Source organism: Peromyscus maniculatus, chromosome 4 (assembly GCF_049852395.1).
Source record: "Peromyscus maniculatus bairdii isolate BWxNUB_F1_BW_parent chromosome 4, HU_Pman_BW_mat_3.1, whole genome shotgun sequence".
Lineage (NCBI taxonomy): Eukaryota > Metazoa > Chordata > Mammalia > Rodentia > Cricetidae > Peromyscus > Peromyscus maniculatus.
In genome coordinates, this window is record NC_134855.1 from 22,250,095 (window position 1) to 22,267,056 (window position 16,962).

General features: G+C 39.6%; 1 protein-coding gene across 5 annotated transcripts in view; it reads left to right on the top strand.

Moving 5' to 3' along the window:
- Positions 1-16,962, top strand: part of Kynu (kynureninase) — a 139,115-nt gene that overhangs the window by 17,182 nt on the left and 104,971 nt on the right. For all 5 annotated transcript variants that reach the window (XM_076569376.1, XM_006974295.4, XM_076569377.1 and 2 more), the window contains exon 3: positions 12,487-12,607. In XM_076569376.1, coding sequence (XP_076425491.1) covers positions 12,487-12,607 — 121 coding nt within the window. The remainder of the gene's footprint in view (positions 1-12,486; positions 12,608-16,962) is intronic.

Consider the following 16,962-nt stretch of genomic DNA (forward strand, 5'->3'; position numbering starts at 1 on the left):
CACCTAGTGATTGTAACACAACCAGCAACCATTTTGTGTCCATTAACCTGCCAAAACACTGTGCTTCTTTGAAGAACAGAGTATCTTTCATTTATTTCCTTTCCCTTCCCCGTCTTTGCACTCTGCCCATTTCCCTGTCCCTGTCCTTTAACATGAAAAGAAATTCTCAATTGAGATGAAATTGAAAATAAAAACAAAAGCAATTCATTTATGCTTTCTTAAATAAATAGTTATGATGTCCCAGTGATAACACAAAACTCTGGATCAGGATTCCAATCAGACGGGGCCACACCACCCACCAGTCCTGGAGAGGAGAGTCAGAGAAGAGCATGGGGTAGAAGTAGGGAGAGCCCTATGTCTGAGGTTTATTGCACAGTTGTCAGGGAGGTAGCAGAAATGTTATCAACAAGCTCAATAGAAAAGTTCTCGTCACTATAGTCATTCCAGGCACCAGCAGACGGACACAGGAGCTGGACACAATCATCTAAGCTGTTAGTGTCAAGGTTTTGTATGCTGGAGTCTCCCATGCCTGAGCCAATTACTAAGCAGAGTAAAAAAGCTGTTTTGAAATGCTCTGAGTGGGCAGTGCCTCCAGTTACACTTTGTGTGGTGGTCTTTCTGTTCCTTCCCTGGCCCTCTGGTATCCAGAAACACCTGGGAGGCAAGGAAGAGGGATCAGGTGGCCTTCTAAAGGCCTCATCTGTGCAGCAGCACAGATGGCTCTTCCAGAGAGGATGGAACTGAGGCTCATGGAATGCTTGCAAAACTAGGCCAACACCTCAAAGCAGAGCCCTGTTTCTACTCCCCCTCCCTAAGCCTCTGAGGATACTGCCCAGCACTGATAGTGGGCACTCAGAGAGCCTCGTGTCAACAGCCAGGAGACCAAGAGGCTGTGGGGAGAAAGATGTGTTTGAAAGGAGAAGATCCTTATTAGCAACCTGAAGGCACTGGGCAGAACTGAAGGCAATGCTCTAAAATCCATCCGCATATGCTCACTGTAGTCTTGGTGTTTGCTCTATGGAAAAGAGAAACAAAGACAAGGCTTAGGATTGTCACAGTGGCCCATCACCCAGCCTGTCTGGCCTTATAGTGTGATTGATCATAACCTCGGAACATTATGTCAAAGTCAACCATGCAAGGCTTTGTTGGCACAGGAAGGACACTGTAGCCTAGGAAGTAGATTCTTATATTCGCCTCTTAGATTCACCGATGAGTTTTATTATTCTTGGCATGGAAGGTAACCCCAGAGGAGAAAGATTGGATAGCTCCACCAGGAAAAGAAATAAGAGGGAGTCAGATACAACATGGAGTTGGCCACGACAGTAACATGGCCTTCCTTCAAACTTCCAGTGGCTGGACAGCTATCATTCCATTTTTATCAAAGTGGGGCTGAACATACAGCATATACAATGGTGCATTGAACATTGAAATTTTAGCTTAGAGCTAGGCAGAGTGGCACATACTTTTAAAATCCCAGCACTCAGGAAGCAGAGGCAGACTCTGTGAGTTCAAGGTCACTATGGTCTACATAGGGAATTCCAGGACAGCCAGAGCTACCTGTCTCAAAAAAAGGAAGGAAATAAGAGAGAGAGAGAGAGAGAGAGAGAGAGAGAGAGAGAGAGAGAGAGAGAGAGAGAGAGATTCTAGCAATTTCAAATTAAACAGCTCTGTAATAACATCTGAATCCCACCTGTCAGATAGCTGTTCACTAATGTTGTCACGTCTTCACATACACATATAGGGAAAGACATGTCACATATGAATTCTTTCAAAGCAAATAATGTAGTTTTGGAGTTAAATCTCACAGAGGTATTTCATTTTCTTTGATTTCTTTTTCTTCCCCTGTGCCCTCAGGCCAAAAACATCACCATAAATGCTCTTCTGATAGCTATCACAACAATCTGTCCGGAAACAATGTTGTCAAAGCAGCTTTGGGGCCTGACATGCTTCCCACGTCAGGACCTCGGCCTTGACAGCCTTGCGTTTTTATGTCACTCTGTACTTTGACATCTCCAAAGTACAAAGTGCTGTTCTCTGGTTCACAGAGAAAAGAATTTCAAAACTGGACAACATTTGTTTTTTAAAAAGAACGTGTCCTTCAAAATAATTAAAGAACATTAATCTTGTATTCTAATTAATTCTAATAACAAACATCAATTGCATAGAAAGAAATTTGAAGGTTTTATCTTGCCGAAAATGAATGAGTGCAGCTGCCGATAGTCACACTGAATGCTGATGTATAAATTACAGCCAAGACTGTGGTTCATACACCCTGAGTTCACACCAGGCACACAGTAAACTCAGTCGCTAACGTATGAATTCATTATACAATCATTTTATTTCTAAATATTCTGTACGCATTTTAAAATGTTCTGTAAAGCTACATAGTCACTTCTGGGTTCCCTTCATAATTTGAAAAAAGATGATGATGAGGATGATGATAATGAGCTAGAGAGATGGTTCAGAGGTTGAGAGCACTGGCTGCTCTTCCAAAGGACCTGAGTTTGGTTCCCAGCACCCATGTCAGACAGCTCACCACCTCCTGTACTCTATCACCGGGAGACCTGATGCTCTCTTCTGGCTCCTGTGGCCACTGCACGTGCTTGGCAGACAGATACACACATGAATGAAAGTAAATGTAAATTAAACCTCTAATTAAACAATTGAATGTAACAGTAAACTTCCACCGGCTTCTCAATATGAGATCATTATTGCTTATATTTGTGTATCTGCTCTGAGGAGATAGAATTGTTCTGAGAGTGCGGTCTTTGAGACAGCTGACCAGAACCTGTCAGCTAGATCCCAACATGAGCCACTTGACTTACTAAATATGCTGAACAATATACATTTAATCATGTGAAGAGTGGGACGATTTTGTTCACAAGGGCTGTGTTATTGAATCCTAAAGCATTTTAAGTGGGATTCCTCAAGTCTTATATTCCTGAAATTACATGCCATACTAAGAGGGATGTAAAATATCCTTTATGGCCTCAGTAATTCCATTAAACTCGAGCAATCTCTGTGTTTTGCTCATTTTGTGATTTTTGAGAATTGAGTTGAGTATAAGACTTCCCAAAGTAAACCTGGATAATTCCTTGGACGATTTTTTTTAATGCTTAATAGAGGGGCAATCTATAGGAACAAGTTAATTAGAATCTTTGATTCTAGCACAGATGCTGGTATTTCTTTTCAGGTTTTTTTTTTTAAATGATAGACTAGAAAGTAAATCTAAGGAAGCACAAGAAGACTTGCTTGGCATTTACAGTATTTTTAGAATCATTATTTCATTAACAGGTCATAATCACTTTAAACAACAGCAACCATATTAGGTATAAAATAATTATATATATATAAGTATATAAATATACTTAGATGATTTAAAAATAATAAACAGTTTACCTCTTTCAATCATAACATACCTGGAACTGGTATGCGATGTATTTTCAATTAAGAGCTTGTGTGAACAAATTATATTACTAAGTGAATGGTCTAAACATCTAATGAGCCCATTTTGTGTGTGTGGAAAGTGGTGTAATAGAAAATTCATACATATAAAAGACATAAAGCTCTACTTACAGACATTAAAATAATTACAACTTAAAATAGCTTCATTAGTATGCCTGCAATGACTAAAGGTGTATTTCCTTTGACTTAATCAACCCTGTAAAAGCCAGCAGAACTTAAGTCACTCCAAAGAGCCCCACTTGGGAAATCTACTTGTAGGATTCAGTCATCTCCACAGAAGGTTTGGAAATGTGCTTTGCCACCAGAGGTGAGAGGTAGTAGCAGCAGACGTGAAATGTCAGCTGAAGGGAATAGTAACTACTCTAAGGGCCTGGTGGTCCTATGTGGAGAGAAGTTTCTGGAATACTTACAATAAGCTCCCAAGGGAAGGAGCTAACCTAGATGCACCAAAGCCTGAGTAAGCTTTTCCTTAGTTTCTGTGCTCTACAGTGTCCTTGGTTTGGTTTTGATCGTTATTTTCTGCTCTGATGGAGGGATTGAAACAACATCAGCAACAGAAAAACAAGTCAGACTTTGGTTTTCTGAATTTAGGACAAGTGTAAGATGAAACTTCGCATCCAATATGACACAGAAATTTCACTTTATTTTTAACACATGCATACAGCGTGTACTGATCCAATCACGGTGATGAGCAGGTACAGTTCCTGGTCAGAGCTTTATGTTTGAAGCCATCAAGTCCCTTTCTCCTGCTTCTCCATGATGTTCCAAACAGTTAAGATCTATATCCTGCCCATTGTGCAGTGAGATACCAGAGTTTACTCCTGCAGTTGAACTTTGATACTCGGTTCTCTGACCTGCCTCCAAACATTTGTCCTTATCTTGCTCAACCTTTAGTAACCACAATTACACACTCAAGTTGGCTTTTTTTCATCATCTTTGTAAAATAACAAGTAGTATTTGGCTTTCTTTGCCTGGCTTCTCTGGTTGCTTAACCAAACTTGGAACTGTTAAATAATTATAAGGGTCATTGTTTTAAATTAGGTCCTATCTTGGACCAAGACTGCAATTCAGTTGCAGCGATCTGCACTGAAGGCTGATGGAGGCTGCCATCAACAAAGTAAAACCAAGCTATTTAGCTGACCTTCTAAAAGACCAAGAGAAATGGGAGATAGGAGTCAACTGTGCCAAATGGGCTGCTTCAACCTTACTCCTCTGCACCCTGTAATATGTAATCCTTGAAAAATAACCTGAAGGAAGGAATCTGTGTTAACAGAGCTGTTAGTTTCTGTCATTTGCCCCTGTCTTATATGGAAATCATCATCTGGTGCTTCCTTCTGTCTTCCTGTAAGGAATCACCTTTTTTTTTTTTTTTTTTTTGGTTTTTCGAGACAGGGTTTCTCTGTGTAGCTTTGCGCCTTTCCTGGAACTCGCTTTGTAGCCCAGGCTGGCCTCGAACTCACAGAGATCCACCTGGCTCTGCCTCCCGAGTGCTGGGATTAAAGGCGTGCGCCACCACCGCCCGGCAGAAATCAACTTTTTATTGATGAGGTTATTGTTGTTTTTTTAAACTGTTCTTATTTCTGTTTGTTTTATTTCTTTTTTAGCTAGATCTTTGTTGCATAGCCTCAAGTAGGTATTAAATTCTCAGTTCTTTTTGTGAAAGTCGGGTACAGGGCTTAGTCATTGGAACACTAATTCTATGTTATACATTGAAATATTACTTGACACTACAATTATAAATAAAATCAAATAATACCTTTCAAATAATTTGCTGTCATTTTGCTCTCACACAAATTATATCCACTGAATGACAGAGTAAGTAAAGACCAAAGTGATTGCATTTTTTATTAATTAACTTGTTACTCAGATTTGTAATAGTGTATTTCCACAGCCTCACATTCCAAATAACCAAACTGTAGCCATGACCAAGTATGGAGACTTCCAGAATAAATACAAATTTTTGTCTTAAGTTTAGCTTAATAAAATTATATAGAGAAAGTTGAAATTCTTAAGTGCTTCTACAAGTTCTTAAGTAAGTGTGGAGTGAATTAAACCTTTGTGGAGTCTTCTCTGGGTTGAAATATATCCTTTCAAAATCCATGTTGAAGGTGAATGATACCATGTGGCTCAGTGGCTGGACCCACATGGTATCAAGTCTGATGATCAGAGGCCAGTCTTTGGATACTACAAGGTAGAAGGAGAAAATGACTCCTCAACATTGTCCTCCAACCTCCACATGCTTGTAAAAAAAATAAAAATGCCATGTGGAAAAAAATGTTACTTTAAAGATTAGTCACGTTTGGTTATCCCTAATCTACCATGACTTTGTATTTTTATGAACAGAGGCAATTAGGAGGCACATTACAGGAGATACAATGAGGACTGCACATGAAGATAGCCATCTACCAGATAAGGATAGAGATTTAGAAGAGAGCCTTCCTCATGGGATACACAGAAATCAACCCAGACAACAATCTGATGTTGGGCTTCTACCCTCCATTGCCACAAGCTTCTCTGTGTTAGACCTCCTCATTTGTGAGAAATTCTTAGAGAAGAACTGTCCTGTTCTTAAATTTTGGAATAGTTAAATTGGAAATAAATCCAGAGGGCTTATAATGCAAAGTGTTGCAGCTGCAACATATTGTAGATACTTGGCAGATAAAGAAATTAAGAGCATACAAGAATTTCTCGGTGACCTAGGGAGAAATTCAACAACACCTCTTTGATTCTTTTAAGCAGACACTCATGAGTTCATGGCCACCATTCTTGTCTTAGGTGTTCTCTACAGGTGCTTCCATGCTGATGGAAAAACCAAAAACACTGCAGTAGAGATGGTATGATTGACAGAGCTGGGTTCATGAAGAGCAGAGCCTGGCCTGGTGTAGAACAAGAGTACTACTCACTCTTCTGTCTACTTGGGGTTGACAATACAAAAGCAGCAAGTGGTCAAACCTGGACACAGATCCTCAGGGCTCCAGATCAAGAAGCCATTCGAAGCAGATCTAAACAGTATAGACTAAAAGAAGGAAAAAAAAAACAGAGGGGTCACCTCTACTTCCTCCTTCCAGTAAGAGTGAGGTCAATTCAAAGAAAATTTTCTTCTGATGGACTAGAAGGAAAAAATTAAAAGATAATCTCAAAAGATGTCCAAAGAATCAACCTCCTCAGGTGTTAGGATTTAGCCAACTTTGGGGGTTCCAGTAAGATGGCATTTATTAGTCATAGTTCACTTTAAAAGTAGATTACAATAGCTCATTCAGGTGAGGGTGAAAACAAAACCAAAACATAGAGATGGTAAAAACTCTGACATAATTGGAAACCCTTAATTCCAAGAAAAGAGGTATGTCAGTGCCATCATTTCTACAATAACTGGTTTTGCAGGACATCAAATTAAACATATACTGAAATAAAAGAAGTTTTCATGATTAAAAATATCCTGAAGAACATTAACACCTGATATGAATCAATACTAACTTCATTTTGGAAGAAAAGAATAAATTTACCTCAGAGAAAAGGCAGTGTGTGTGTGTGTGTGTGTGTGTGTGTGTGTGTGTGTGTGTGTGTGTGTTAGAAGGAATCTCACATTAGTCCATGAATATGAAGCACTAAAGAAGTGATCTAATACACTCATAAGACGTCAAGTTGTGAAAGACTGGGGTTGGGGAACTACGGACTTGGAATTATATATGTGCCCAGACCTACATTCTCAGGAGTTGCTCCTAGAATGCACTGGAGATAGGAAAAATACAAATACATTTTAGAAAGTTCTAGATGTGGACTCAAGCTATAATGTAAGAGGAGATAATTATTAGTAATGATTAATGTGACATCAGTAACAATTGACACAATCATCTTTTTTTTTTTTTTTTTTTTTTTTTTGGTTTTTCGAGACAGGGTTTCTCTGTGTAGCTTTGCGCCTTTCCTGGGACTCACTTGGTAGTCCAGGCTGGCCTCGAACTCACAGAGATCCACCTGGCTCTGACACAATCATCTTAACAACAAGAAACAATGAGTCTTGGCTAGCCTAGCAACTAATGATGTAACCAAAGGGATATGGCTTGCACAGATGCAGAGTAACCTCTAGGCACTCAGGGAACACATAAATGTCCTATGATTCCAAAGCAGTTTGGAAATGCTCTGTTTAACCTACTTTCCTTTCTTCTTATTTAATATAGAAAAAATAGTTGTACTGTAACAAACAGCAAGGATTAGAACAAGAAGGAAAAGAGAAACTATTTTTGGTCCACATGTTCATGAACATGAACGTGCATGATAAATTCTGTTCAGCTGCTGTCTGGTCTGAAGACCCTCTGAACACCCATCCAGTTACTTACTTCATACTATTTGATGCTATGTCCTTAACAATTATCACAGATGCTGTTTCTGACAATGAGTTCTTGAGAGATTTTGTACAGTAAGTTATGTGTGAACTTACATAAGTTTCTTCCTCAACCCATGTCTCAACTCTCCTCAAATTGCTGACCTTATGCTCTCTGTCCCCAAGTAAATATTTTTTTCTAAAAATTTTAAGAAAAGGAACGGAGAGTGGGAGAGAGAGAGAGAAGAGCACTGTAATATTATGAGGGTTGAACCTGCAGGCAATATCATCCAGGTGAATCAATGACTGACTGATGAAATTTGCTTAAAGGGCAATAATGTGATAAAAATAAAATGAAATTCATTTATGATTTTTCTATATGACCTATCTATAAAACAAGTTAGAGTTAAGAGATGGAAGATCGTGTTAGAAGTATTACTTGGCAGTAAGACGCTTGGCTACATTGTACAAGGCCTTGGATTCAATTACCAGGACAAAACAAGGAAGGAAGGAAGCTCAATTTGAAGAAGAGGGGTATTTTATTTTGTACGATTCCAAAGTCATTAATAATCTACTTTCTGTCAAATTATTGGAATAGATATAATTTTGATTTTAAAATAGGACCAAATTCACTAGCACAAGATTTGATAGCAGATTTTGTTTCTTTCATTTTGGAATTTCCTTTCCCTCTTCCTGCAGGCCTGTAAGCTGTATAGGGCCCCTCAGAGCCTCTGAACTCCGATCCTGTAAGAAACTCTTCTCTCCTGTTTACTCTTGTCCCAGATTCTATGCCATAGATATAGGCCTCAATGACAGGGGACCCTTTCTCCTATCAATCTCTTCCCCAGTCCCCAAACATACTCAGGGGAGGGGCCTTCTTTTCTTTCAATAAAATTATTTATTTATTTTATATCTCAGCCACAATTTCTTCTCTCTCCTCTCCTCCCAGTCCGTCCCCCACACCCCCTGTGTTCCCATGCCCCAATCTACTCCTCCTTCCTTTCTGTTTAGGAAAGGGCAGGTCTGGGGAGGCCTTCTTAATGTGTGCAGTTATACAACTTAAAATTTTCCTCACAGTGACAAAATAGCTGAGAAAATTAACTCCAAAAAGTGAAGATTCACATTATGCTCACATTTTAAAAGGTTTTTGTGCACAATTAACCACTTGAACTTGCCTGGACCACACTGAAGCAGAACATCATGATAAAAGGGTGTGAAGAAATAAAGGGGCTGTGCCCAGGAAACAACGAGACAGAGAGAAATTGGAACAAGGTCTAGCCTCCCAAATATGGCACAATTACCACTTCCTTAAGCTGGGTTTAAACTTCTAAAGTTTCCACAGTTCCAAAATAGCATCACCAGCAGGGGTCGAAAGCTAACACATGAGCCCAGGACCATTTCCTATTCAAACTCTAAAATCCCACCCCTGACCCCCAAGGCACATGTCCACTTCACAAAGCAAGAGGCATTTAGAATATCTCCAGGAGTCTTCAAAATGTCTGCAGTTGCAACATTGTTCTAAAGTTCAAATCCAGTATCTCCTGAAATTAAAGGCTGTATTCCTCCAAGATACAACAGTACAGAGTGAATATTTCTGTTCTGAAAGGGAAAAAGGGGTGTGGGGTATAGAGAGGAGAGATGGACCAAAGACCAAAACTCAACAGGGGAAGCATTAATGAACATAGATCTGGGAAGAAATGGCTGTGCACACCAATAATTCCAGCACTTTGGAAGTTGAAGCAGGAGAATTGTGATTTTGAGACCAACCTGAGCTACATAATTATACTTCCTCCTCTGCCCCTCCCCGTAAAGGGGTTTGTAATTGTGCATCCAGTGTTCGGGACAGGTAGCGTCATAATTCAAAACTACAAGATCCTGGGTGGCCTTATCCCTACATTGCCACCTGCAAGAGGCACTCTACTCGGCTTCTGTCTCAGCTGGATCCAAAATAGCTTTTCTTGGCGAACATTCAACTTTTCTGGAATCGCTAACTTCCAGGGGTCTCCATTGTGTCCTTAGCTTCAAACATTGCCCTGTCAAAGACTTCCTACAGAGATCCTGGCACTCTTATACACTGCCTGGCCTCCTAGGTTTTCCTTTAAAGTCTGGATGGAAGCTTACATAACCCTGTAATTCTTGCCTTTTACATGCCTGCAAAACCAGCATCTCCTGGATGGTACACAAGTCAGCCCCCAGCTCAAGCAGTAGCTCTCCTTTGAACCCCCACACCCACCTCATTTAAACCATGACTACAATTACTTCAGAATACCTATGCAGCTGATCCTGGGAAAATACTTCCCTAGGCTATTCAGTGTGAACAGTGTTCTCTCAAAGGAAAGTCTTCTACATAAGTTTACATGTTCACTATTTGGCCACAGATGGCTTTGTTGAGTCCTCGGGTCTCAACAAGCTGTCTTCCCTATCATTCCAGTCCATTTTAATTGCCTTTTTTAAAATCATGCCAACCCCTTCAACATTTTCATCCTATGTATGCTCTTCTCTGGGAAAAATCTAAGCTTTTCTAACATTTCTGTTCTTTCTGCTTTGTATTCACAATTTTCACTCTAGAGTGATTCAAAGTATCCAGCAATATTTATGCTACACCCAGAGTTCTAAATTGCTCCCACTCACCTACCACTAAGTTTCAGTTTAAATGTCTAAGTAACATTAACACCTGTTTTGTTGTGTCAAGTTCAAAACATGCAACAAGGATGTCCAATAGTTGATAAGAGAAAGTTTAGTACTTATCTTTATTTGTTTGTTTGATTATTTTTATCTCTCACCAGACATGGTGGCACATGCCTTTAATTCTACCCCTTAGGAAGCGGAGGCATGTAGATCTCTGTGAGTTCAAGACCAGCCTAGTCTACAAAGTGAATTCCAGGATAGCCAGAGCTACACAGAGAAACCATATCTCAAAAAACAAACAAACAAAATTATCTCGTACAGTTCTAGAGATTTAGGATCAAGCTGTTGGCAGATCTGGTAAGACCCCTTTCCTTCACAGATGATTCCTTATTGGGTGGTTCCATGAAGGAAGGGATTGGATGTTTTTGAAGGCAAAGCCCTTCTGAGCTTACAATGCCCCAAAGCCTTCATTGCCTAAAACCAACAGTCTGGGAAGTAGTATTTGAACATATGAGTTTTCAGGGAATCCAAACATTCAGAATATAGCATATTTTGACATTTTCTACATATTTCTACATATGATTCACATTTTTCACAGTAGAATAATTTACCCTGTCTCCTTGAAGCTTTCTTTATGATGAAATATATTTGACAAATCATAATAATCAAAAGCATGGAGTAATTCTCTTGCTGAGAGAAAACATCACACTAGTAAACAGAGTTTCCACAGATGCTCTCATGTAGAAACTATCTCAGCACATCCTTCTGAATAGCCACTTTCAAATCTCAGGGGATACCTCAAAGGTTTAGTTGGTCCGCTGGGAATGGCTAAGCTAAATGGCTGCCACTCAGCAGTTCCCACAGTCCCTGTGGCACAGGACAACAGGCTTGTTTTCTGTTGCAGAGATGCTCTATTCATTAGGTTCTCAAAAGATTCAGCCACAGCGGGTCTCAGCAGTTGTGCTAGAGGGAAAGTAGGTTCTGGGTGACCTCACTTTGCTGAGTAAAGAATTTAGCTTAGAAATGACACACACACCCTTCCTGCTCACAGTTGACTTGCCTAGATCAGTCTTGTGTGTCACAAGTCTGTCACACGAGGGCAGGAAGTATGTTGTCATCGTATGTCCAGAAGACAGGAGAATCAAAAGCATTGGCAAAGAACTCCAGTGATTTCCTTACTAATACCTGATATGTCCTGGTGTTGAAGTTGTGTCTTAAGTCTTGGGGATGACTATGCCTTGTTGCTACTCATAAGATAAATATGAGTGCTCATCCATGCTGTTGGGCCACATCCTCTGACTCAGTCATGCAATACACAAAATGCAGATTGCAAAATGAATGTGGGGCTATTGGTAACTTAATTATGAATTCAGTAAAGTTCTTTGATGTTGGTCTTTGTATTTCTCTGGTTCCAGGGACTGAACCCAGTAGCCATTATTACTAATGTGTTCTTTTCTCCATGGTCTTAAACATAAGAATTGTTTACTTAATTGCTACAGTAAGTGAAGACTAAAACCTAAGATGGAAAATGCAGGAAAGTTCTGATGTATCTGAAAGAGAAAAAGATGTAGAGAGCAATATTTACTTTATGATGTTTGTACTATGCATGTGTATATATAAACACATAATAAGATACAGAACTCTAATAGCATTATGTTGTTTGATTTCTAAACATTTCCATGACACCCAGTAATTCAAAGTGTATTTTGCCTAAACTCTGGTAAGCTAACTCAATTAGATAGGCTATCATATTTCCTGTAGAAAACTGTTCTTAAATCTTCCTAAAGCCTTTGGCCATTTATGATTGGAAGAAGTTACTAATTTAGATTTCTTCCTGTAGCACAATAACTGTGCGAGATCTTCATGTCACCTCTATGGGTTTAAGTTATGTTTTAATGTAAAATACAAAAGGTTAATTACTGTTCAGAACCTGACGCTTCTGTGGAAGTAGCTGCAAGTTATTTATTATCCTTCCTCTAGTTAATTATGTTAATTGTGGTGGATTTACAATGTCAAGTGTAAGAACATTAATTAATTTAATAAGCACTTTTTTTTTGTACTTTCTTCTGTTTCAGTTGATCCATCTTTAGTGAATAAGGATGAAAATGCCATCTATTTATTGGGAAATTCCCTTGGCCTTCAGCCAAAATTGGTTAAAACATACCTGGAAGAAGAGCTAGACAAGTGGGCCAAAATGTAAGTACCAACCTGAAAAGTGTAATTCCACATCTGACAGAAGAACTTTGAAAATTACAAAAGGTGTCTAATTTGGGCAAGTTATGCCCAAGCATTTTAGGACTGAAGAAAATCTAATTGACCATAATTATCAATACTACAATATTTTGAGGAAATGACTTGGGGTCAGAATAAGGCCAAATTGCAAATTCGTGATGATGGGAGTGTAAAACAACATATTTAAACATTTAATCTCCTTTCCTACATCTAAATCAATGTAGCCACTTTATTTTACATGCTTAACCACCAGCAAAGAAGTTAATTTATGACTTTGAGTGTTTTACGATTCATTCATGTCTAAGCTAGCAATGACATCAAAAAATATGGAAGCCAGGCTTGTTAAGATAACGTTAGGTTGGGGGGGACGGGATGGGACACAGGATCATGGATACACTGAGTGAGATGTATCGCCTGTTCTTAGCATCTTTAAGCTCCCACAGTTTCTTCTTGTGTAGACAGTTAAAAGACGTCTATTTCCAGGCTTTCTATATATGAATTCTTACAAGAGCACCCTTTTTCATCCTGTGTTCAATGTATACTTGTAGTCTTCTAAGGACTAACCCTTCCTCTTTCCACCCTTCCTGAACCCTCTTCTGTAAACTAGCCTCCTCAGCCATATGTCACCTCTCCCAAATGTCACTACATTAAAAACACATCACTTTCAACATTTAAAACTTTTTCATTAACACCCAAGAGTTGTACATATTGATGAGTATATCAGTGTGATATTTTTATTTATGTTTATAATGTGTACCAATCAATTCAAGGTAATTGAGGTTCCCATCTAGTTATCACAGCTTATTGTGAATTATGATGCCATCAGTTTTATAAAACACCAGAACTTATTGCTTCTGTCTAACTGAGTTCAGTTGCCCATTTTTAACCCTCTGCAATTTCCCTTTGAGTAGACAGCTTAGAGATATCTATTTTCATCACTTTCCCGTTCTTAGGGAAATAATCTGGTTTTGTGTATCTTCTCTCTTTCCATAGTAATTACTTATAAAACTGAAATGAGATATATTTGTTAAGTACTTGAATGTTGTTGTCTTATTGTTGAATTGTAAACACTTGAGTATTTTAAACAGCTCCAAAACATTCTTTAAATGTTTTCTCTGATCATTTGAAAAATAAAAAAAAAAAATCATTATGGAATTGAGCCCCACCCGATGGTCAGGAAACATTTCAGAAAGATGAGGCCACATTAAATACGAATTCTGGTGCAGGCCATTGTTTTGTGACCTTTCCACCTTCCTGCTCTGTCATACTGGGAGCAGCTTACTTCTTACCACCTAAGTGAGGACAGCTACCATGACTGTCAGGTAACGCTGCAAAGCTCTCAGTTTTTATGGTTAAGAATGAGAGCTCTCAAATTAATACAAGAGTGATGGAAAGCTGATATAATTTATTAAGCATGTTATAATTTCATCTGCCCGACTTTTATGCGCAAGTTTCAAAATACACATCACCACATTTGAGAGCATTTTGGACTAACAGGTTTTAGTATTTAATAAATGAGGGTCACAGTTAATAAAAATGGTCGATATTCATGTCGGTCCTTAATGTGCGAGAGCAGAATTAAATTGGATGATTTTGCACTTTTGGAAGTGTCGTCCCCCCTTGAATACTCAGGCAGCCAGGCTTTGCATTTTTATGCTCTAGGTATTTAAAAATGCTGCCCTGCTGCTCCATTCACTCCACAGCATACCTCAGGCCACCAAGGGACCAGCTGAGGAGTGTTGGGATGTTAAAATGATGTTTCAGGAAAGTGCCTGTCTCTCAGAGCATCTTCTATTGTTGCATTTCACTTTCATATTTTACTTTGTGAACGTAGACAAAGCCAGAGCCTTAGTTAGATCCTTCCAATGCTCATTAGACAAATGATTCAGAGAGGAGTGCACTTTATGGCAGGAAGCGATGAAAATTGAATTAAAGGCCTTTTCTCGGCAAAAGAGATCCACCCATTTTTGCTTTGGTTACTTTCCTTTCCCTTTCCCTCGGCCCTGGGGACATAGTCAACCTTGTGACCTTACTTTCTCCTAAACAGCCGCAGAGTTTCAGATGTAAAACGGTTACACTTCTGTTCCTTCCTCTCTTCCCCGCACATCTTTGATCCCAAAACAGTTCTTATTTGTTTTTTTTTTTGCTCCCCAAATACTTAATTTGGAACCTCACTCCTAGCTTTTTCTGTATGAGACTCTGTAGGAAAGAATTTTTTTTCTTATCAACTTAGCTCCAAATAGGAAGAGGGCCTGCAAACGTTTTGACAGCTGCGAAAGTATTGAGGGAGGAAAGGTTTTCTTAATGGAGGAGCTGGCTGAAGAGCTGGGCATGATGGATAACTGTAGTGACTCACAGGGAAACACAGGACACTGCTCCATGGGACCCTTCACTACTGTGCTGAGTTAGTGAGTATCCTGGGCTGGAAGCTTCCAGGAAGGACAGCAGGAAACTGCCTTTGTCCCTGAGTTTGGGTCCATGACAGCCTTCCCTTGAAAAGCCCTTAGTCAAGTTCAGACTGTTTCTTTTTATAAAATCTTGCTTTGTGTGCACATGTTTTCATCTAAAGGACTGTGGTACTGTGGTAGACTGTCCTCTCAGTTCCCTTTCCGATGACCGTTCTGGTTTCTATACTAATCTCCCCTTGTGCTGTTTGTCGATAGATCTGGGACTTCCCAGTATTGTGGTAAGCTTTTAATGGATGTGATTTTACTCTCTCTGCATCCTCCACGCCCATGTTTGTTCCCAGGCTGAACCTCAGGCCAGGACTGTGCCTCTTTCATTTGACCAATGCAAGATTCTCAATTAAAAAAAGCTACAGGCACTATTATTTTTTTCCTTTAAAAAATTAGGATATAAAGTGATAAGTTTCACTGTGGTATTTTCACACAAAACTTAGTTTTGTTGATCCTCCTTCCTCTACTTGCCTCCCCTGGCCTCCTGCTCCCAGGCTTGTGTCATGCCATTCACAATAGTTTCCTCTCACCTTCCCTATCTTATGTATTCTGTTGTTGTAGTCCTCTACTTCAAACATCTGTCATCTACTATACAGCCTCTTTTCTAGTTTCATGACCTACAGCCACATTCACGTTCCTGTATGGTCTCACGCGATAGAGAAAGTGCAATTTTTCTCTTTCTGAGTGTGGGTTGTTTTGTGTACTATAATGATTTCCAGATTCCTCATTTTAATATAAATTTCAAAATTTCATTTTCTTTATAGCTGAATAAAGTTCTGTCATATGTATGTACATTTTCATTGTTGCTCTCTCGACAGATATCTAGCTTAGTTCCTTCCTATAGCACAGCAAAGAATATGGATATACAAGTATCTCCATACATGCTACAAGTCCTTTAGAGTAGTCCATAAATGGTATTAAAATGATGAGAAGCAGGAGAGGGGGCCGGTGTCTTTGAATACGGTGGAAACATTCTCACTCACCTCAGGTGGGCTTTGACTCAGAAGTTAAAGTGCAAGAAAATCAGGGTCACACAAAATGTGTGCTGAGTCAGTGGCTCACAAATCAAAAAGAAGAAATGCACAGAGCACAGAGGGTGACTTTTAGATGCATGTTTGATTGTAAGGAGTTTAGGACCAAAAGGGTCAGCATCCTACACAGCAGGAATGCAGGAGTGAGTGCATCATTCAGCTGCCACTCTGGAGGCTAGGGAAGGACTTAAGTAAAAAGTGGATGCTATGAGGCAGTTAGGAGAGGGTGCACTGCTCAGTGAGTCCCATGGGCCTCCTCTCAGTTCCTGTCAAGTCTAGGCAGGGCTGCTCATTTAGAGGAAGAGAGAGAAAGAGAAACCAGATCAGGAACCAGACTCCTTTGGGATTTCTGACCTCTAGCTATGACAGAACCAAGGAAAAGAATAAGAACTGGTTTGCTTTCGTGTCTCAGTCCCTAAAACTACCCAGCCAGTTTCTGTCTCCCTTCTCCCATTCTTTTCCGTATAACTGGTTATGTGGTAGCGCTACTTACAATTTTTTGAGGAGCTTCCATGTTGATTTCCATAGTGGATGTCCCTTTCCCTTACATCTTTGCTAGCATCAATTAATGGGGGATTTATTAAGGAAACTCCACATAGTTAAAAGGGAGGTTTATTTTGAAGTAACTTACAACAAGTAAAGGGATAGGTTACAGGATCCAGGAGGAAAGGTGAGGTGCAGTCCACCTGGGTTCTCTGGAGACCTCTGCTTGGTCTACCACCCAGCATCCAGGATCACCAGGAACCAAGAGAGCTGGCACATCTGAATCTTGGGTCTTAAAGCCTTCCATCGTGGCCCTGCCTCAGGACCAGGTCATAGGTAGGTGTGACAG